Here is a 22,984-nt window from a genome sequence, read left to right on the forward strand (position 1 = left end):
GTTAAGCATCACAGTGATGCACAAGTGGGAAGATTCAAGTGCAGACTTAATGCCAAAGGCTATTCACAGATTTATGGTGCAGACTACGATGAAACATTCTCTCCGGTTGTACGATTTGGTTCAATTCGTACTTTATCATTTGCTGTGCAAAACAATCTAAATGTGCTTCAAATGGATGTTGTGACTGCATTCTTGAATGGACACCTGGAAGAGGAAATCTACATGAGCAGCCAGAGGGTTACATCAAACCTGGGCAGGAACATCTAGTGTGCAAACTAAACAAGTCAATATATGGACTGAAGCAGTCTCCACGTTGCTGGAGCAAAGCTTTTACAGAGTTTATGAAAAGCATTGGTTTTACACAGAGTACTTCAGATCATTGTGTGTTTGTTAGAACAGGTCAGGAGTTGGAAATATTGGCTGTGTATGTTGATGATCTGATTTTGATTACCGAATCAACAGAGAGCACGAAGAACTTAAAGGACACTCTGAGGAAACACTACAAAATGAAGGACATGGCTGAGCTATCCTACATTCTGGGCATCTCAGTGGTCCAAGACAAGGACAAAAACCATGTTGTGCTTCATCAGAGACAGTTTACTGAAAACATACTACAAAAGTATGGAATGGACAGTGCAAATCCAGTAGAAATTCCAGCTAACACAAATGTCAAATTAAGAAAGAGTGATGACGTCAGTCAACCTGTAAACCCAAGCATGTATCAGTCAATGGTTGGAAGTTTATTGTATGCTGCCATGGCCACACGACCAGATATTGCACAAGCAATGGGTGTGGTGTCAAGGTTCAATCATATTATGTTCATTTGTGACGCATGAAGGGGCGTAACCCTGATGATAGTGTCCAGAGGAATAGGAAGGAGGGTAATGGAGGAGGATGTGTAACGTTTGTGAAACAAGGGATCTAATATAGAGTTGTAGCTACAGGAAGGCAGTTCGAATTTATAATTCTTGATATATGGGGAGGAACTGGCAGCATTAGAGTGGTAAACTTTCATAATCCAGCTAACAAACTATTAGCAGTGGAGGAACCTGGTGCATATTTAAGGGGTAAGAGTAATCTGGTGTGGGGACTTTAATGCACACAGCACGTTGTGGGGTAAGAGTAATGATTGGAATGGGGCGGTGATTGAGGAATTGATGGAGGTAAAGAATTATGCATGTTTGAATGATATAGGGGGCACTAGGGTAAATGTTAGAACAGGGGTCGAATCAGCCATTGATCTTACTTTAGTATCGGACTCAGTGGCAGGCATTTGTTAATGGGAGATATTGAAAGAGACTACTGTAGGGAGTGACTATTATCCTATTCTGATTGAGGTAGAGCTGGGTGTTGAGAAACAGGATATAAGAGGTGTCAAGAAGTGGTGTTTCAGTGATGCTAATTGGGATACATTTGGATTAATTAGTGATCAAGAAATGCAAAGGATCGATATGAATGTTGAAGTTGATGATTTATAGGATTCTATTTGTAAGGCAGTGTTAGAGGTGGCACGTAGGGCAATAAGGAAGAAGGAAGGGAAAAGAGGATTGTACCTTGGTGGACAAAGGAGTGTCTGGAAGTGATTAAACTTTGAGGTTTTTAAGATTTTAAAGAGGAATCACAATTTTCAGAATCTTGTTGGATACAGAAAGTTATAAGTTAAAGTAAGTCAAACTGTTAAAAAAGCAAAGAAGGATTTCTGGAGAGGTTTTTGTAACTCAGTTGGGAGGGAGACTAACATACACAGCGTTTGGTCATTAGAAGCATGAATGGCATAATAAGGGAGTATGGGTATCCAATTCTGAGGCATGGAGAAGTAGCAACGATTAAAGATGAGGAAAAGGTTAACATGTTGGCAAAATAATTTGTCAAAATCCATAGTTCAGGCAATGCTAGTGAAGTAGGGAGAAGAGGAAGAGAATTGACAGTCACAGAGAATATAGATTTATTGGATATGGTAGAAGATACAGATGATCTATTGAATATTCTTTTTACGAAGTCAGAACTGCATTGAGTGCACCAGAAATTAAAAATATCAGGACCAGGAAAAGATCAGGTGTGTTATATCATGTTAAACCATCTTAGTCAGTCAGGTAAAGAGCTTTTGTTAGAGTTGTAGGATAGGGTAGGGTTTGGGAGGGTGGGAGGCTGCCGAAAAGCTGGAAGGAAGCTGTGGTGGTACCCATACGGAAACCAGGAAAGGATGACACAAATCCAGGAAATTTTAGACCTATAGCTTTAACATCGCATATTTGTAAAGTAATGAAGCGTATGATAAATTAAAGATTAACGTACTATTTAGAAACTAGAGGATTTATCTCTGAACATCAAAGTGGGTTTAGGACAGGGAGGAATACCATGGACCAGTATTGTGTTTGGAACATGAAGTTAGAAAAGCACAAATAAACAAAGAAAGTGTAGTTGTTTTTTGATATAGAGAAAGCCTGTGATATGATGTGGAGAGAAAACATACTAATTAAAATCTGTAAATTTGGTATTAGGGGGATAATGGATTTTTTAAAGGGAAGACAAATTCAAGTGAGGATTGGGGAGGTTTATTCTGAAAGGTTTTTGGTAGCAGTGATGGGAGAAGGGAGCCGGAGATGGACAGACGGATTGGGGCTGCAGCTGCAGTAATGCGGACGCTGCACCGGTCCGTCGTGGTGAAGAGGGAGCTGAGTGTAAAAGCGAAGCTCTCAATTTACCGGTCGATCTACGTCCCTACCCTCACCTATGGCCACGAGCTGTGGGTAGTGACCGAAAGAACGAGATCGCGGATACAAGCGGCAGAAATGAGCTTCCTCCGAAGGGTGGCTGGCCTCTCCCTTAGAGATAGGGTGAGAAGTTCGGCCATCCGGGAGGGGCTCAGAGTAGAGCAGCTGCTGCTCCACATCGAAAGGAGCCAGCTGAGGTGGTTCGGGCATCTGACAAGGATGCCCCCTGGGCGCCTCCTGGGTGAGGTGTTCCAGGCATGTCCCACTGGGAGGAGGCCCCGGGGCAGACCCAGGACACGCTGGAGAGATTATATCTCTCGGCTGGCCTGGGAACGCCTTGGTATTCCCCCGGACAAGCTGGAGGAGGTGGCTGGGGAGAGGGAGGTCTGGGCCTCTTTGCTTAGGCTGCTGCCCCCGCGACCCGGCCCCAGACAAAGCGGATGAAGATGGATGGATGGATGGATGGTTTTTGGTAGAAAACAGTACACTTCAATGGAGCATAGTGAGCCCTTTGTTGTTTTCTTCAATGATAAATGATGTGTTTGATGACATAGAGGGTGGATTGGGGTGTTGGCTTTTTGCTGATGGTATATAAAGGGTAAAAGCCATCTACTTATGAGGAAGGCTTCACATGATGGCAATATGGAAGAGAGGGAAAAATGTTGGCTTTATTGTGAAGAAACTGCAGGGAGCACTTGGGAAAGTTAAAGAGTGGTCGTATAAGTGGGGTTTAAAATATTCAGTGAATAAGACTAAGACAATGTTCTTTACAAGGAAAAGGGGTTAGTGAGGAAGTTAAGATAAAGTTGTATGGTTTAGAGTTAGAAAGAGTTAGGCAGTTTGAGTTTCTGGGAATGTGGTTGGATGAAAGGCTGACATGGGCTTTTCATATTCAGAAAATGGTGGATAAATGCAAAAAAGTATCAAATATATTGAGGTGTTTGGTTGGGAAGGAGTGGGGAGCAGATAGGAAGTCCTTGAGAGCCACATGTGTGGGGTTGGTCAGATCTGTGTTAGATTATGTGTAGCATACTATTCAGCTGAAGACACAACTCTAGTTAAGTTAGACATTGTTCAACATCAGGCGCTAAGACTCTGTACAGGTGCTTTTAAAACAACTCCTACTGCAGCTTTGCAGGTGGAAATGGGGGAAAAGCCACTAGGACTGAGAAGAACACAGCTTATGCTTAATTATTGGGCAAATCTTCAGGGCCATGGACAGGATCACCCAACACAAGCAGTTCTCAACCCTTGCTGGGAGAAAGAAAGGCGGAAATCAAAGAGCTTTGGGTGGATTGTGGGTGCAAGAGCAAGTGAATTTAAACTGGATCAGTTATACGTTTGTGAAAGAGTTTAGTTACCAGCAATACATCCATGGATACTTCCCGAAGCCATAGTAGATTTCACTCTACTGGATAAGAAGAATAAGGATGGGGAATTTATTTTAAACTCCTATACTGTGCAGGCTTACATTGACCAGTTTTATGGTTATGTTCAATTATATACAGATGCAACAACGAATTCAGCCAGTCAAATTGGTGTAGCAGTTGTGGTCCCGGAGTTCATGGTTAAAATAGGAAAAAGGATCACTGATAGACTGTCAGTATTCACTGGAGAACTGCTTGCAATTCTGTTGACTGTTCAGTGGGTGGAAGATATGAGGCCATTAAAAGCTATCATTTGTTCAAACTCAAGAGCATCATTGCTTAGTTTACAGTGTAGTCACTCAGAAGCAAGAGCAGATATTCTAGCAGAGATTCAGCAAACACTTTTCACAGAAAACACTTACAGTTGTGTTTCTATGGATTCCAGCCAATTATGGAATAAAGGGGAATGAAATGGCAGACAGAGCGGCAAAGGAAGCAACAAAACACGGGACAGTTGACCTGGCTGTTAGGTTTGGTCAAGCTGAAATAAAGAGTATCATATGGCAAGAAACGAGGAGTAGATGGCAACAGCAGTGGGAGGAGGAAAAGAGAAGATGGTGTTTGTATACAATACAAAGGGGGTATAGGAGAAACGAGGACCACTGGAAGGAGCAAGAGAGAGGAGGCGGTCATATCGAGATTGAGATTTGGTCATACTGGGTTGAATGCAACACTATTCTTGATTGGGAAACATAATACGGGGAAATGTGCCTTCTGTGGAGAAAAGGAAACTATAGAGCATGTGATATTGCACTGTCAGAAATATCAGGTGGAGAGGAGCGATTGAACCAAAATCTCATTACTACGAAAATAAAACTGGATCTGGTTGACGTATTGCAAAAGGAATCTGGAAGTGAAAGTTACCAGGCTTTATTTCAGTTTTTTTTTTAAGCGGGAAGAATGTTTGAACGGATTTGTGGTTTTTTTTTTTTTGGGGGGGGGGGGGGGGGGGGGCGTCATTCCAGTCCACACTCCATGCTAGTGGTGGCGGTAATGCGCCAACCGCCAATAACATTTAAGAAGAAGAAGAACAAGGGGGCGGAGCAAAGTGTTTGTGCAGGACAGGAGTCGAGCAGAGAGAGCTGCTTTTTCATGAAACGGGAGAAAAGTAGTGAACTTAGAGGAGAGAAACAAACTAAAGTATCGATCATAAACCACTACCAACGTCCTGATCGATATCTGCATCGATCTGCCCACCCTTGTCTCCTGGATCGTAGCTGAGATCAGCGTGAACCACGTGGGTCTCTGCTCCCTGATCTGTTTCCTGTGTTTGGAAAGAGTTGCAGCTTCATCGCGGAGTTTCTCTCGGTTTGTGGGCTCATCTAAAGGTAAGCACCGAGCTAACTTTACTGTGAGTTCAGTTCATGTTGAGTTTAGCTCCTGAATGAGGTCTTCTGCTGCTCTCCTCGGTGTCTGTTCACAGTTTATTGTGAACACGTTGAGAGAAGAGTGAGAGAGTGTTTGGAGAAAAACACCAACTAATCATTAGCTCAGCATGCTGGGAGAAGTTGGAGCAGAAAAGTCTTTTCATTGTCCCTGCAGCTGTTTTTCTGCCTGCACCAAACCTCTACAGCCTCATTTCTATTTAAGTGATAACAGGAAATCAGAGCGACCTACAAAGTCTCATTTTAATGAGTGTGGCTGCTGTAAAGTGATGCACAGGAAGATGTTAACAAAAACTAATGAAACAGATGAAAGTAAACAGTGTTCATATTTGAAAGCACAGAGAATAAAAATATATTGTGGTGGTTAATGTGCAGAGCTCTCTCTCTCTCTCTCTATCTATATATATATCTATATATATATCTATATATATATATCTATATAGATATATCGATATATATATATATATATATATATATATATATATATAGATAGATAGATAGATAGATAGATAGATAGATAGATATAGATCTCATATTGTTGTCACTGAGTGTGGTAATGTTTATTTGCTCTGCTTCTTCTTGTCAGGGATAAAATACATATCTATACTTTTGTGTCCCAGCTGAGTAACAGGAGGAGAAGAGTCTGGTGGAGGAGCAGAGGAACAGTTTCGGCCATTTGGACTCAGCTCAGCCACTACAGAGGAAACAATGACTTCAACACAAAAGGTGAGAAAAATATCTCAGTTACACTGTTATTGAAACTGTGTGCACAGCTGGATGTTAACAGCATGTTCAGCCCCTATTCTATGTGTTTAGAGATGCACATAAGATTCTGGGTAGAGAGAAGCAAGTACCCGCCCTGGTTCCCAAACCAAATGGCCAAAACCAGTTATGAGCAAAAAAAAGGTGATTTTTATTTAATGTCAGGAAGCATAGCTCCAGGGTGAACCCAGGCCAAAATAATACACAAAACCAACTAAGTCCCGCCAGAGGAAACTTAACTAAATCCTAAGGGGAAAAAACAAACTAACAAACAGATGACAATAGCTACTCCTCGCTTCCAAGCTCAGAAACAGGAGAAAAGCAGTTCAAAAGAAAAGGTTGCATACCCCTTCAGCTTCAGCCTATAGACGCATAAGCACTGAACATATACACATGATTGGTGGCTCTAACGGAGCATGCTTACATACCACTACTTTTCATTAGTGGAAGGACCTGCAGAGATTCTTATCACACTGTAAAGAAATACAACACAGCAGCTAACACAGACTACTTATGGCCATAACACCCCCCCCCCCCCCCCCCCCCCGTCCCCCATTCCCAAGATCAAAACATCTCCTCTGTAGATTTTTTGACAGTTAGGAATAAAAGAAACTTTGAGACAGTGCATCCGCTAGTACATTCTCTGTACCCTTTTAATGCCGAATTTCCAGATTGAAATTGAGATAGACCATCTCACATGTCTTTGGTTCGAATTCTGCATTCACATTAGGAACACCAGGGGATTGTGGTCGGTATAAACAATCACAGGCGAGGGGCTGGAACCAACATACACCTCAAAATGCTGCAATGCGAACAGCAAGGAAAGGGCTTCTTTTTTCAATCGTGCTATACCTTTGCTGATGAACATTGAATTTCTTTGAGAAATAGCCGATTGGGTGATCCACAACTTGTTGATCTTCCTGTAAGAATATGGTACTTGCTCTGTTGGCATCTACCTCTAATTTGAAAGGACGTGCAAAATCAGGGGCAGCCAGCACTGGCAAACTGCAAGGAGAGTTTTGACAGCCTGGAATGCACTCTGACATGCAGAGGACCACACAAACGGTTTTAACACACTAGTGAGGCTAGTGAGGGGTGCAAATACTTCTGCGAAGTTTTGGCAGAAACCTTAGTAATAACCCACCATGCCGAGAAAACGACGGAGCTCAGGCCGGGTACGGGTTGGGGGCAGGAAAATTCAGTATGGCTTGGATTTTTGCCAAAATAGGGCGCACTTGTGCCCGACCCACCTGTTTCCCTAGATACGTCACAGTGGCTATGCCAAACTCACACTTGGAAACATTGAGGGTGAGGTGTGCCCCTTCCAAGCGATGAAAAACATCAGTGAACATTTCCGTATGCTCTAACCAAGTGTCTGAGTAGACAATAATATCTAGATACATCTAGATACACTTCACAATCGCTCAGATTTAGTTTTTTCATCCTGGGTTCCTCCATACATGGAGAATCTACAGTCACAAACAAAAACACCGAAGTTACAAGAGAATACAAAGATCATATTTTTTTTTTTTTTTTTAACTTTTATTTAACTTTTTTCCCCAACAAATACAAGACTGGTTCACGTCCAAAATAATAATACTGCACAGCACTAGAGTATTACGACATTATGTCCTTAATTATTGTCCATTAGGGTCCAGTTTACAAGTTATTCCCAGTGCTTCCAGTGGTTTCTTCCATTTGTCCGGAATACTTCGGGAGCTCTCATCAATATAATGTCCCAACCTGATCAGAGTCATAACATCACTGATGAGCGACTTCCATAGAGAAATGGAAAGAAAGAAGAAAGAAAGAAAGTGTACTTTATTGGTCCCCGTGGGGAAAATCCCTCTCTGCATTTAACCCATTCACTCAGTGAAGCAGTGGGCAGCCATTGGGCGCCCGGGGAGCAGTGTGTAGGGACGGTACCTTGCTCAGGGGTACCTCTGGGTAGCTGTTCAGGGGAATCGAACCCCCGACCTTCCGATCATGGGGCCGCCACTCTACCTACTGAGCTATCCCTGCCCCAGGGAGGGAGGCTCAGTCCCCACCCATCTCAACATAATACTCTTCCTGGCCAACATTAACAGTGACTGAATTACATGCTCATGTTGTACCAGTGAAACAGGGATATATCCCAATAAGCACATTAATGGGTGTTCTGTTACCTGCTGACCAATGGCTGTACTAATATTGGGACAGACCTCTTTCCAAAAATGACTGAATAATAACACATTCCCACAAGCAATGGAATCTAGTGCCCACTCTGACCTTACACTTGAGACAATTTGGAGATGTTCCCATATTGTACTTACTATAAATATATGGAGAAATATATACGTTGTGCAGGATTTTGTACTGCAGTTCTTTAAATCGGTTACAAACAGAGATTTTAGATGGAAGGAGCAGGATTTTGTCCCATGCCTGTATATCTATTTCACACTTAAGTAATGTCCCCCAAGATTTTCTCAACCATGCCAGTTTATCCACAATTAGGGCATAAATCTCTGAATAAAACTTTGATACAAAATGTTTACGCTCCCTATTATCTAGAAAGAATTTCTCCAACCGAAAATGATTTAGCATTTTTTAACACATAATTTCTCAATTGCAAATACTTATAAAACTCAGTCTTTGACATAGAATACTGGGACTTCAAGGATTCAAATGATTTAAACCCACCATGTTTAAAGAGGACATAAAACCTCTTTACACCTACTTTATGCCATCCCACAAACCTCAACCCTATGTTTTGCGGTAGAAGGTCTGGATTATTTATAAACGTTGACAAAATATTAAACGGAAGACTTCTGTTAAAAATTTTTCTCAGTTTTCCCCACGTCCACATAGCATTATATATTAGTGGGTTATACTTTATTACGTGAGGTAAATCATTTAAACGTTTCCCTAAAATGTTAACAGGTGAGGATGGTTTACGTAATACTTCCTCAATTTTTATCCATGGCAGATCAGAATGTTCATGTATCCAGGCAGAAAGAAACCTTGCTTGTATTGAGAGAACATAATTTTCTATGTTTGACACTCCCCATCTGTCCAGATCTTTCGGTAACTGTAGTGTCTCCAATTTAATTTTGGGTTTTCTTCCTGCCCAAATGAAATCCACCATAGCCTTGTTAATTACTTTAATATCTTCTGATTTCAAAATTACAAACACCATGCCTATATAATATCGTATTTTCAGTAGGATTACCATCTTAATGAGATTTATTCTTCCCAAAAATGATATTGGAAGTGACCTCCATCTTGTCAGCATCTCTCGAAGATCTTGAACCATTCCATTAATGTTTTCTCTATATAAGTGACCAACATTTGGTGTAACTTTAACTCCCAAATATACAAAACCTGATGGTGCCCAATGAAAAGGTTTAACATATAAAGGTTCAGTGTCCTTCCACTACACAGAGTCATTATAACAGATTTATCAAAATTTACCTTGTATCCAGATATAAGACCAAAGTCCTTGATACACCTAGTAAGAACAGGTAGAGCGTTAGCAGGGTCAGTCAGTGCCAGAAGAATATCGTCTGCATAGAGCAGGATTTTATGTTGTCTATCCCCAAATTTAACTCCAGGAACACTTGGATTTTGTCTAATGGCCATGGCCAAAGGCTCAATGGCCAAAGCAAATAATAGTGGTGACAATGGACTACCTTGTGCTGTACCTCTGCTCAATGTAATTGGGGAGGATAGCAAGCTGTTAGTTAACTCTGATGCTATTGGTGATTTGTATATAATTTTGATCCACCCCAAAAAGTTTTTTCCAAACCCAAATCTTCTCATTATTTCAAACAGATATTCTCATTCAATTCTATCAAATGCCTTTTCGGCATCCATAGAAACAACAACCCCGGAGATCTGATAAAATTTTTAAAAAATGAATAATATTAAATAGACGTCGAGTATTATTGTAAGAATTCCACCCCTTAATAAAGCCTGTCTGGTCAGCATGCACAGTAGAGGACATTACTTTTTCTAGCCTAAAAGCCAGTATCTTTGAAAGTATCTTATTATCAACACCAAGAACGCTAATAGGCCTGTAAGATGAGCATAACTCTGGGTTTTTATCTTTTTTAGCTATCAATGTTATATTAGCCTGGTACATAGATTCTGGGAGTTTCGATTTTTCAAATGCTTTATTAAAAACCCTTAATAATAAACTATTTAACTTCACTTTCATTACCTTAAAAATTCTACTGGAAGGCCATCTGCCCCCGGACATTTCCCTGACTGGAGTGCAGATATTGCTTTGTCCACCTCCATCAATGTGATGGGTGACTCCAGCAGGCTAACCTGAGCTGAGGGAATACTAAGTCGTTTAGAAAAAAGCCTGAGTTAAGCCTTGTTATATCCATCTCAGACTGATATAAGTTTGTATAGAATTCTCTAAATCACTCATTAATCTGACAGTTTCCTACGGTTTTCACATCCACAATAGCTGTGATAAAATAACTTGATGAAGTATTCCTTGCAAGACAAGCCAAAAAGCGGTTAGGCTTATTAGCTGATTCAAAAAGTTGTCGTCTGGCAAGAAGGACATCTCTTTCAGCCTTTCGCATTAACAAATTATGCAGAGATGTCCTGGCAATATTAAGCTCACTTTAGGTTTCAGCTGATTTTGTTACATAATATTGTTTCTCCAGCTTTTTTATATTATTCTCGATCTCTAACTACCTTGTTAATCGTTGCTTTCTTTTATGACTTGTGTATGAAATAATCATCCCTCTCATGTAAGCCTTATAGCTATCCCATAAAGTTCTCGTGTCTATCTCCCCTTTATCATTTATTTCTAAAAATAATGTTGTTTGCTCTGTTATGAAGTGTATAAATTTCTCATCCAAAAGAGACAGTGCACTCATCTTCCAAGACATGGAGCGCTCAATATGTCTCATGGGTTGAATGGTTAGGACTACAGGAGCATGGTCAGAGAGACCTATATGACCAATATTTACCTGCTAAACTAACTGACTGATACACTTGGACATAAAAATATAATCTATACAAGATGCTGACAAGTGAGGGTTAGAGTAGAAAGTGTATTCTTTAGATAATGGGTTATAGTGTCGCCAGACATCTACAGGGAGTGCATAATTATTAGGCAAGTTGTATTTTTGAGGAATAATTTTATTATTGAACAACAACCATGTTCTCAATGAACCCAAAAAACTCATTAATATCAAAGCTGAATGTTTTTGGAAGTAGTTTTTAGTTTGTTTTTAGTTTTAGCTATTTTAGGGGGATATCTGTGTGTGCAGGTGACTATTACTGTGCATAATTATAAGGCAACTTAACAAAAAACAAATATATACCCATTTCAATTATTTATTTTCACCAGTGAAACCAATATAACATCTCCACATTCACAAATATACATTTCTGACATTCAAAAACAAAACAAAAACAAATCAGCGACCAATATAGCCACCTTTCTTTGCAAGGACACTCAAAAGCCTGCCATCCATGGATTCTGTCAGTGTTTTGATCTGTTCACCATCAACATTGCGTGCAGCCGCAACCACAGCCTCCCAGACACTGTTCAGAGAGGTGTACTGTTTTTCCTCCTTGTACATCTCACATTTGATGATGGACCACAGGTTCTCAATGGGGTTCAGATCAGGTGAACAAGGAGGCCATGTCATTAGTTTTTCTTCTTTTATACCCTTTCTTGCCAGCCACGCTGTGGAGTACTTGGACGCGTGTGATGGAGCATTGTCCTGCATGAAAATCATGTTTTTCTTGAAGGATGCAGACTTCTTCCTGTACCACTGCTTGAAGAAGGTGTCTTCCAGAAACTGGCAGTAGGACTGGGAGTTGAGCTTGACTCCATCCTCAACCCGAAAAGGCCCCACAAGCTCATCTTTGATGATACCAGCCCAAACCAGTACTCCACCTCCACCTTGCTGGCGTCTGAGTGGGACTGGAGCTCTCTGCCCTTTACCAATCCAGCCACGGGCCCATCCATCTGGCCCATCAAGACTCACTCTCATTTCATCAGTCCATAAAACCTTAGAAAAACCAGTCTTGAGATATTTCTTGGCCCAGTCTTGACGTTTCAGCTTGTGTGTCTTGTTCAGTGGTGGTCGTCTTTCAGCCTTTCTTACCTTGGCCATGTCTCTGAGTATTGCACACCTTGTGCTTTTGGGCACTCCAGTGATGTTGCAGCTCTGAAATATGGCCAAACTGGTGGCAAGTGGCATCTTGGCAGCTGCACGCTTGACTTTTCTCAGTTCATGGGCAGTTATTTTGCGCCTTGGTTTTTCCACACGCTTCTTGCGACCCTGTTGACTATTTTGAATGAAACGCTTGATTGTTCGATGATCACGCTTCAGAAGCTTTGCAATTTTGAGACTGCTGCATCCCTCTGCAAGATATCTCACTATTTTTGACTTTTCTGAGCCTGTCAAGTCCTTCTTTTGACCCATTTTGCCAAAAGAAAGGACGTTGCCTAATAATTATGCACACCTGATATAGGGTGTTGATGTCATTAGACCACACCCCTTCTCATTACAGAGATGCACATCACCTAATATGCTTAATTGGTAGTAGGCTTTAGAGCCTATACAGCTTGGAGTAAGACAACATGCATGAAGAGGATGATGTGGACAAAATACTCATTTGCCTAATAATTCTGCACTCCCTGTATAAGGTCAAGCTCATTTATAATTTGCCAAAGGGTTTTGGAATTTTTTGACGAAGTAGATTGTGGGGGAGATTTATCCATTTTGGGGCATAGAACACAGTTAAAGTCACTCGCTAATATTATGTTAGCACAGTCCATGTCCATTAATTGACTGAATAATATTCTGCAAAACTCATCATCCTGTGGATTTGGTGCATATATATTACCTAGGAGAACAGTTTTCCCATGCAACATCCCTTTGACCAATATATACCTTCCATCATTGTCCTTGTGAGTGGCTGTAACACTGAAAGGAAGGTTTTTGTGTATAAGAGTAATAACTCCCCTTTTATTTGTGGAGTAGGATGAGAAAAACATTTGACCAACCCATTCTCTACAGTATTTTCTATGTTCATCATCTGTCAGATGGGTTTCTTGCAAAAAAGCAATGTGAATCAAATCTTTCTTCAGAGAATTTAAAATTGACTTTCTTTTCATCACATTGTTGGACCCTTTAACATTCCAAGTAGTTATCTTAACTGACATACAAGAAAAGCAATATATATTTTGTGCTGTTTACATGTTTAAACAAATCTACATTTGACCAGTCTGAACCTATTAACCAAAATAGTTGAGCCTGGAAACCTCAACCCTCCCCAACACAAATAACAAAAAGTAAAGCAAAATAAATTACACATCTAGGTGTACCCTGCTCTAAAGTACAGCTGTAGGGGGATACAGACGCGTAACATACCTGCACTGGAGTGTATGTCAAAAATCAAAGTATACTCTATACCTTAGCTTGTTAACAGTACTGTACTACCCTCCGCACCTTCTTTTAGCCCGACAATCCTCGCGTTCTGCCGCCGGCTCTGATTCTCAAAGTTTTCCAGACGCTCCATGGCCTTCTTAAGCTGGGTCTCGAGAGCGGCAATACGTGGCTCACTTGTAGCTGTAACATCTTCCAAGTCCGAGACCCGCTGCTCCACTGTTCCCATTCTTTCTATCCGACTGTCGAATTTCTCAGTGAGCTCGTTTATTGGCTTTATGACTTCGGATATCTTACTATCCAATACTTTCGATATGTTAGAAGTCACCTTGTCCACAGTCACATCATCCCGCAATGTACTTAGTGCATCCTCAGCGTCGCACCTGGTCTCATTTTCAGAGCAATTGACTCCTCGTTTGCCCATTTCTCTCTTTTTGCTTGATCCAGGGTGTGCAAAAAACTTGTCTAAAGACATTATATAAATTTCGAGGCAGTTTGTTGGCAAAATGAGCTAAAATACCAATATTTTACAGCTGTCCAGTGCAGAGCTCACAAACTCACGTCTGCTCAGCTCGACGCATCACATTTTTTCAATAATGTCATTTTAATTACAACTGTCATTGTAGCACATCATTGTAGTGTGATACTATCACCAGAAGGTGGTGGTAAAACACCAACAACATGTTTGTTGACCTCTTTGATCCCACTAATGGAGACAGTTTCAGTTTGTTTCACGACTGCATTTCACTCACTGCCTCTGTTTGTATCTCTGTCACTGCAGGACCAACATGGAGCAAGAAGTCAGTGCTCTCAGGAGGCCGACAAACCTCACAGAAAAAAGGGAAAGAAAAAATACAGCTGTGATGAGTGTGAGAAGTATTTTACTAGGAAGTCAGAACTGAAACGTCATCAACTCGTCCACAGTGCAGTTAAAGCATACAGCTGTGAGGAATGTGGTAAAGATTTTCCTTGCAGTAGTGACTTAAAACGTCATCAAGTTACCCACTCTGGAATTAAAGCGTACAGCTGTGAGTTGTGTGGAAAGTCTTTTACCCAGGCTGGAAGCTTAAAAACACACAAACTCATCCACAGTGGAGTTAAACCGTACACTTGTAATCAGTGTGGTAAAGCTTTTGCTTGCAGTAGCAACTTACGACGTCATGAAGTTACCCACTCTGGAATTAAGGCGTACAGCTGCGACATTTGTGGAAAGTCTTTTAACAATCCTGCAAATTTAAAAAGACACAAAGTTGTCCACAATGGAGTTAAAGCGTACAGCTGTGACTTGTGTGGAAAGTCTTTTACCCGGGTTGAAAGCTTAAAAACACACCAACTCATCCACAGTGGAGTTAAAGCGTACAGCTGTGATCAGTGTGGTAAAGCTTTTGCTCGCAGTAGCTACTTACGATGTCATCAAGTCACCCACTCTGGAATTAAGGCATACAGCTGTGACATTTGTGGAAAGTCTTTTAACCATCCTGCAAACTTAATAGCACACCAACTTGTCCACAGTGGAGTTAAAGCGTACAGCTGTAATCAGTGTGGTAAAGGTTTTGCTCGCAGTAGCAATTTACGACGTCATGAAGTTACCCACTCTGGAATTACGGCGTACAGCTGCGACATTTGTGGAAAAACCTTCCGCTGGCTAGTCAGCAGAAATATCCACCAACGCCTTCACACTGGCAATGATGTTTGGTTCTGTGATCAGTGTGACAAACTGTTTGTGACATACAAAGGCCTACAGGAGCACATGTTTACCCACACTGAGGAGAGACCTTACAAATGTGACCTGTGTGAAAAGGCTTTTAAAACTCCACGTTCCCTGAAATCACACCAAAAGATTCACAGCAGAAAGAAACTCTACAAGTGCAGTTACTGTGAGGTATGTATTTATATTTTTACAGTTGCAGTTATTTTGAAGTATTATGTGAATTAAGTTTAATTTCAAAGTAGGACTGGGCCATATCACACCATTCACAGTAATACCGGTGTAATGTTGGGCAACAATAAAAAAAATGAAATATTGCGATAGAATAGGGGTAAAACGCACATGCGCAGTGCCTTTGTTTTCATACATGGTGGAAAAAGCATGGCAGCGATGCAGAATGAGAAGGGTGAAAGTGGATCATTGAATGAAACAGATGAACCAGAATTGGTTTGTAAAAATGCTGCAACTTCAGTGGTGTGGAACTGGTTTAGCTTTCGTCCGTCAGATACTGCACTATTAGCACTATTTTTGGTAGCGCATGCTAGCCGGCCGTCGCTATTACCGTGTTTTTTGGAAAATACAGCACACTTAAAATCAATCCTTTGATTTTTCTGAGAATCGACAGTGCCCCTTATAATCCTGTGTGACTTATGTATGAATTCTGGTTGTGTTTACTGACCTCGAAACAATTTTTCTGTGGTACACAGCGCTCGAAAATCTGTCAAACATTTTAGTACGACTTTGCTAAACTACGGATCCGCAATGTTTGATGGATTTTCGGAGCATTATGGCTATCGTAGGCGGAGCCTCGCGGAGTGATACGTACTGTGCTTCAACATAATATTACCGTATTGTGTGTGTATAACCTCTTTTTAAGTTTTGTGGATATTATACATGTTTATTAGGGGTGCAACAATACTCATATCGATATTGAACCGTTCGATACAGTGCTTTCGGTTCGGTACGCATATGTATTGAACAATACAAATTTTTTTATTTATTTTATCAACTTTTCTTCTGACGATGCTGTCTGTTTTGAGAGCTCAGTGAATCTGCATTCAACTACTCCGCCTAGGCTGCACTGTCGAGTGCAGATCCACTGAGCGCAGCGCAAGCTAGCAAGACAGACGCTAAGCTCGTTGCAACATGGCAAATTGAACCTCATTCAGATCTGGCCTTTGGAACTATTTTCATGTGACGTATGACCCTGAAGGTAAGCGCATCATGGACAAAAGTAAAACAGTATGTCGGATGTGCCACGCAATGCTCAATTACATGGGTGGGAACTAGTGCGTTAGCGCAGTTAGCTCGTTAAGGTGTTGACACCGTCCAGCCCCACGCACGGGGCGATCCGCAGTAGCTCGTTAACGGAGATTTGCCGTGTTGTGGCGTTAACGTCATTTCAGATTTACGCTGACAGCACTAGTGGGAACACAACGAATATGACTGCACATTTATGCCGACATCATCCTAGTGCAAAGACAAGTGGAAGAAGACAAAAACAACAAGCACGCATGCTACATACTTTACCCGAGTCATTTAGACAGCCGTTAGCACAGGATTCTCCTTATGGGGACCTGATATGTTTAATATGCTGCTGAGAATATAGCCCAGAAGAAGCGTATAGTAGAGCTTTTATTTTGGAAAGAGCCATTTCTCTGTAATAAACTCTCTTTTCCAAAGATGAGTGATTTCTCAATCAGATATATTTAATTTTTTATCCCTTTGTTGTTTCAGCAACATTAAATTTAAAAGCTGTACTTTTGAGTTAAAATATATATTTATAAGTTTAATAAATGACAAATTAAAAAAGCATGAACATTTTTTTTGTATCGAAAAAATATCGAACCGTGACACCAAAGTATCGAACCGAACCGTGAACTTTGTGTATCGTTGCACCCCTAATGTTTATGTTGCAGATATGTCGGCCAATTCCCACTTGAAATGCCATTTGGTTAAACTTTCAGCAAGGAATTTGCATTTGCACTGTTACATTTTTACAACTTTAATGCACATAAAAAAGCAGCTGCTTGTTTACATTGATGTTTGGGGGGGTTTTTTTGCACTAATAAAGTTGTGGAATTGTAAAGTATTTTACGGTGGCTGGGAAGTGCAAATCACATTTACAACATAAATAACAAAATAGCATTTCCGAAAACACTTTTACATAAAAAAAACCACTAAAAAAATTGACAACAAAATAAGAAAACACTTTAACAAGTCCGCAACAAATTAACAAGTCCGCAACAAATAAACAAGTGGCTCTTGACGGAAAGGGATTGTCTGAAATACCGGAAGTGACTCAACGATAGGGCTTTGGAGTTGACGGGGTCTAGATTTATGCCTGTAGTGCACTACCATGTAAATAATTTGCATTTACTGAGTATGTACTGAGTACCACTGTTCAAAAGTTGAATAAAGAAATGAACTAATTTTTGCCGTTTTTTAAAAATTAAAATCACTTTATAGAACATCACATCAGTTAGTGTTGAATCCATGTCCTTTAGAGTTTAAAAATGACAGTGTTTACATGATATCACCCACTATTAACACTACTTAATTTACTGTATCTTTTGAAAAATACCGCTATTTATACAGCACAAGACTTAAGAATATTTAAGAAGAGCAAGTTTCATTTTTCCCTGGTTTTATTATCACACTGTTCATCAAACGCAGCAAACCTTCACCATCTTATCCAGAAGGGTCACCTCTTCACCCTCACATGGAAGAAGTAATCTGATTGGCATGGTGGTATGTTTGAAGCAGGTCCATTGTGTAGCGCTGGAACCCAGTCACGATGTTTCATCCATTTCATAGGCTGGTTTGCTGCAATAATGCCAAATAATTAGCAACTCTATAAATAGAACATAGTTCTGCAAAATCACTCATTAGGATGTTTGTTCTAATTTGCTATGAGCTCAGAGCGCATCAAAAATAAAACTGATAGGCTATAAAGAGTGAAGATATTTAGAACTTACTGGAATGAAAATGTCCGGAGCACCAACAGATATTTGGAGATGGAAGAGAACTGGATATCAGCTCGTCTCACAGCTGCTATCCAAAATAGACGCCTTCTTTTGGTAACATCCGATACACAAGCTGCCTCGTGTTGCTTCCAGGTTGGGAAAGAATGAAAAGATAAACCATGTCATCAATCGTCTAGAAACTAACTCCTCACAGCGCTTTGTTACATTTATTACCCTGACGGTGCTCGCTGCACTGCATAGATGAATGGAAGATGTTTTGCCCATTTTCTGGCGTTAGCTTTAGCCTCTCCACTCCTGTATGTGCAGTTTAGCTGCTGCTGCTTCTTCTTCTGCTAATTTAAAGGCGCTTACCGCCACCTGCTGGGCTGGAGTGTGGAGAATGACTGTTTTAACCCTCTCAGGCTCAAATTAAACTTTTTGTTGCTAATGCACAACCAAGTCCTGCAGTGGTACTTCTGAGTAAAAAAAAAAAAAACTCATAAAATATGTATGTGGGGTAATCAGGTTGTTAGTTTTTAACTGTTGCAAATCGGCAACGCCTGCCTTGAGAGGGTTAAGGCCTGGATATTTTAAGAAAATCACCGCTAAAAATCTGGACATCATTATCTCACCCCTACTCTTGTAAAATCTCTTCAAACATTAATTAAACACTACTTCTCTGAAAAGCCCTCGTTTAGCTGACTACAAATCACTTTTTCTGTACTACAAATGTGAAGTAAGCCTAATTGTTGAGTCACTTCCGGTATTTCAGACAATCCCTTTCCGTCAAGAACCACTTGTTAATTTGTTGCGGACTTGTTAAGGTGTTTTCTGAAATGTTATTTTGTTGTAATGTTTTTTTTTTTAAATGTAAAAGTATTTTCGGAAATGTTATTTTGTTGTTGGTGTTGTAAATGTGATTTGCACCTCCCAGCCACATATCGTCAGTTATATCATCATCGCAAATTTTCAAATGTATGTTGTGATAAATATTTTTGGTTATATCGCCCTACTCTATTTCAAAGCTACATGAGACATGAAAACTTAATGTAAATAAGTCTGACACAAATCTCCTGAAATTTTCCCAATGTTGCAAAAAAGTAAAGTTTTAAAAGCTTCCCCCCTTTCTATCTAACATTTACACTCCAATAGATGCATCGGAGAGCAGCTTGGGATTAGTATCTTGTGGCATGCAGAGTAGAGCATCCAGAGGTTTAACCACCAATCTTCCCATTAAGTTAATTACCTACAAATGGAGAGTCATTTTTGCCCAGTAAGCTGAGTGTTATAATGTTAATGTAAAATGTAAATACTGGCAGAGCTGCTCTTTATTTCAGGCGACGTTCAGGATAAAAATGTTAAAGGAATTCTCTGACTTACACTGTCTTTGTTTAGAAACAGAGCGACACAGATGGATCCAGTTCTCAACCCTGTCGTCGCTGTGGTGGTGGGAAAGCGTTTCGTTGTGACCTTTGTGGAAAAACTTTCAGTAATCAAGTGAACCTAAATCGACACCAACGTAGACACACTGGAGAGAAAATGAACTACTGCAAAGAATGTGGAAGAGGCTTCCCCACACCAAGTATATTAAAAACGCACGAACTCTGTCATCAAAGGATTAAAAAGCATGTCTGTGACCAGTGTGGGTCATGCTTCACCACTGCAAGTCAGCTTAATGTACATAAAAGAGTCCACACAGGAGAGAAACCATATAAGTGCAGACACTGTGACAAATGCTTCTCACATTCAAGTCGTTGTAATGATCATGAAGATACACACATTGAAGGGAACTTCATCTGTGACCAGTGTGACAAGAGCTTCAAGAATCTCAGTTCATACTCTGAACACAAACGATACCACGCTGCAAATAAACAGTTTCACTGTTACCAATGTGCAAAAACATTCACTTCATTATCTGCTCTGTGCAAACATCAGCGTGATCATGAGACTGGCTGAAATCATTCTCATCATTAAAAATTGGTTCATGATGAATCTGAAGAGACAGACAGTGTTGTTGCAGTTTCAAAAGTTTGTTGTGAAAGCTACTGTAACTTCTGCTGAAATCCCTGCTCTGTAATACATCAACTCTTTCATGTTTTCTTTAATGTTTCTTTGAATTTTAATGCTAAAAATGTTATTCTAATTACATTATAATCTTTTCTCCTCTTGGAAACAGTAGTGTTTAATAGTAAAAATAATAGTAGTAGTAATAATCATAGCATAGTAGAAGTAGCATATGAAAGAAATGTCTGACTGATCTATTAATTGGTTTTGTATCACAGGTCTTCAAGCTGACCCACTGTAAAATCTAATTAGTTCACAGAACTATGTAAAACTCGTTGCCTCAAAAAAATTGAGTAACATTTTACTCAAGATGATTAAGCTAGGGCAACTTACCCATTTTGAGTACACTGTACAGCCTCTTTAGTTCCCAGAATTAAAAAAAAAAACAAAAAAAAATGTAAACTCGTTGCCTCAAAAAAACTAAGTAAAGCTTACTTAAGATGACTGTTAAGACAACTTATTCATTGCAAGTCTGCAGTATTAGGAATAACTTGATATTTCTGTTGAACATTTCAAGTTCAACTAAATGAAAAAAAAAACAACTATTTGTGGTAACCTGAATTTGATTAAAAATAATTAACAACACTTTTTGTAATGACGTTAAAATCATCCCAACTTTTATTTTCAAACACAAAGTATAACAGCCAACATACTGGACACTGTTCTGCTGAACAACAAACAATTATATTGCCATCACTGTTATAATCTTACAATGAAACAAAGTCTCAGATGTAATTATTCTGAAAATAAGTTTAGGCCTACCACAAGTTTGTTTTGTACTTACATTACTTATATAGCCGAAATAAAATATTTGTTGTTCTGTCACAAGTGCCGTCTCTGATTAAAACAACACATTTGTTTTTCATTCCAACACAGGAGCTGGAATGTTGTAATACTTTAAGGATGGCTTGTTTCCAGTCCAGGCATTACTGCCTGAATGACTGTCATGGATCGAGGTGATCCAAATGTAGGTGCAGAAGAAAGTCTTTAACTTCCCTTAAGTACAGTGGCAGTGGATGTGGGTTGGAGATGCAATGAGCTTGAACCTGCAGGCGACCATCTTCACTGACCACACCATCTGTGACGGAGGACTCATCTCTCCTGGTGTCCTGCAAGCAAACAATCATATTTTTTGCAACTTGAACTTAATTGCTTTCTTAAAACAATTTTTCTGCATTTGGTATAGAACAGACTCCAATTTAGACAATCTCAGGCCCCCTCCCCACCGGAGAGGTGACATTCAATGTCCCACTTGTCAGTCTGGATAGCCGTGACCACCACCCAACATACAATAATGTCATGAAAGCATCATTTTAAAAATGGCTATGCAAACATGGCCAATAACTTTCATTCTAATGATGTGCAAAATGATTTGAGCACAAAACAAATTTTGCTGTTAGAAAACTTGCAGACTTCACTATATACAGTGTAGACCCTCTAAACTAAGTTTGGGGATGTGATCTTTCAAGAAATGCAGACTAAACTGTTGTTTGTTTACTTACACAGCATGTCTTGTAGAATTAACTGGAGTCACCAGCAACAGCATAATGCAGTCATATCTCAAGTCTAATAACAGAAGACAGGAAAAGATCAGTACAGAAACAACTTCCCCAAACCAAAGCACAAATAAAACAATAAGTAAAACAGGCTGATCTAAAGTATGATTAAAGTTCAGCCTGATTAATATAAATGTCACTGAAAATTGCTAATATATTGGAAAACCAAAATACTTAACACTGAGTTGATGTCTTTCTGTCCAACAACAGGAGTGCTGGTCCCGAGCCTCATAGAAAGCAGCTTTTTCATGACTGCCAGGTTTGTCATATTGATAACAGTTTACTTATTAACTCAAGGGATCCTAATGTTCTTCTCTCCTGTCCTCTCCTATCCCGTTCTCCCCTTCTCCATTCATCTTCTGTCCACTCCCCTCTTTAGATAAACTGAAATATATTGAAAAAGCATCTTAAATAAAATAAAACGTGTATGCTTTTTGTTTCTTTCTTTTTAACACGTAAGAATGTGAGGATTATACAGACAATATGATGAAGGTGATTGTGATCCACAACATCATGGCTGAGGAGGATCCATCAGATGTGTCCACTGTGATTGAGGGAAACCAAGTGATGGAGGGATGTGGAAGCCGAACGAAGGCATGTGTACTGCTGATGGGACTGATATATGCCCTCAACCTCGAATATCCGAAGGAGCTGAAGAACACATTTGATACTTATCAAAAACATTTTTTGGAACTTGACGGGGCCAAACTACTGAAAAAGGTCCACGGCCTCAAAAATAAGCTTGTGCAATGCACACACATTTCCCTTCTTGTTCCAAGAGAATCTTTTGTCCAGACATAGCTTGATGGAGCTGTATTTTTTCTGCTGACAGCAAACACAGATTGAATGTTGGTGTTAGTGTTTTGTTCTATGTATCCATATTATTTTTGATAACGTACATGCACAGAAACAACCTGTAGAGTTTCTGTGCTTTTGGCTTTTAAAATGGACTAAGTGGCCTTTGAAAGGGTTGTGTGCATTAGCTGTTGTGTTGCACTT

General features: G+C 40.0%; 1 protein-coding gene across 1 annotated transcript; it reads left to right on the top strand.

The window, feature by feature from the left end:
* Positions 1-5,121: 5,121 nt before the first annotated feature.
* LOC146567750 (uncharacterized) lies at positions 5,122-22,984 on the top strand. The gene is made up of 4 exons (XM_085287754.1): positions 5,122-5,469; positions 6,147-6,252; positions 14,473-15,573; positions 19,761-22,984. The coding sequence occupies exons 2-4, from the start codon at positions 6,235-6,237 to the stop codon at positions 20,319-20,321; spliced, it is 1,680 nt and encodes a 559-aa protein (XP_085143880.1). The 5' UTR covers positions 5,122-5,469; positions 6,147-6,234; the 3' UTR covers positions 20,322-22,984.

The sequence above is a fragment of the Mchenga conophoros genome, linkage group LG9 (genome assembly GCF_057382185.1).
Source record: "Mchenga conophoros isolate Kocher_MC1m ecotype Shallow Benthic linkage group LG9, M_conophoros_male_GT1.1, whole genome shotgun sequence".
NCBI classification, from domain to species: Eukaryota; Metazoa; Chordata; class Actinopteri; order Cichliformes; family Cichlidae; genus Mchenga; species Mchenga conophoros.

Coding starts and splice junctions, on each gene's coding strand:
- LOC146567750 (XM_085287754.1), top strand. Junction 15,574..19,760: donor ACAAGTGCAGTTACTGTGAG/GTATGTATTTAT, acceptor GTCTTTGTTTAG/AAACAGAGCGACACAGATGG.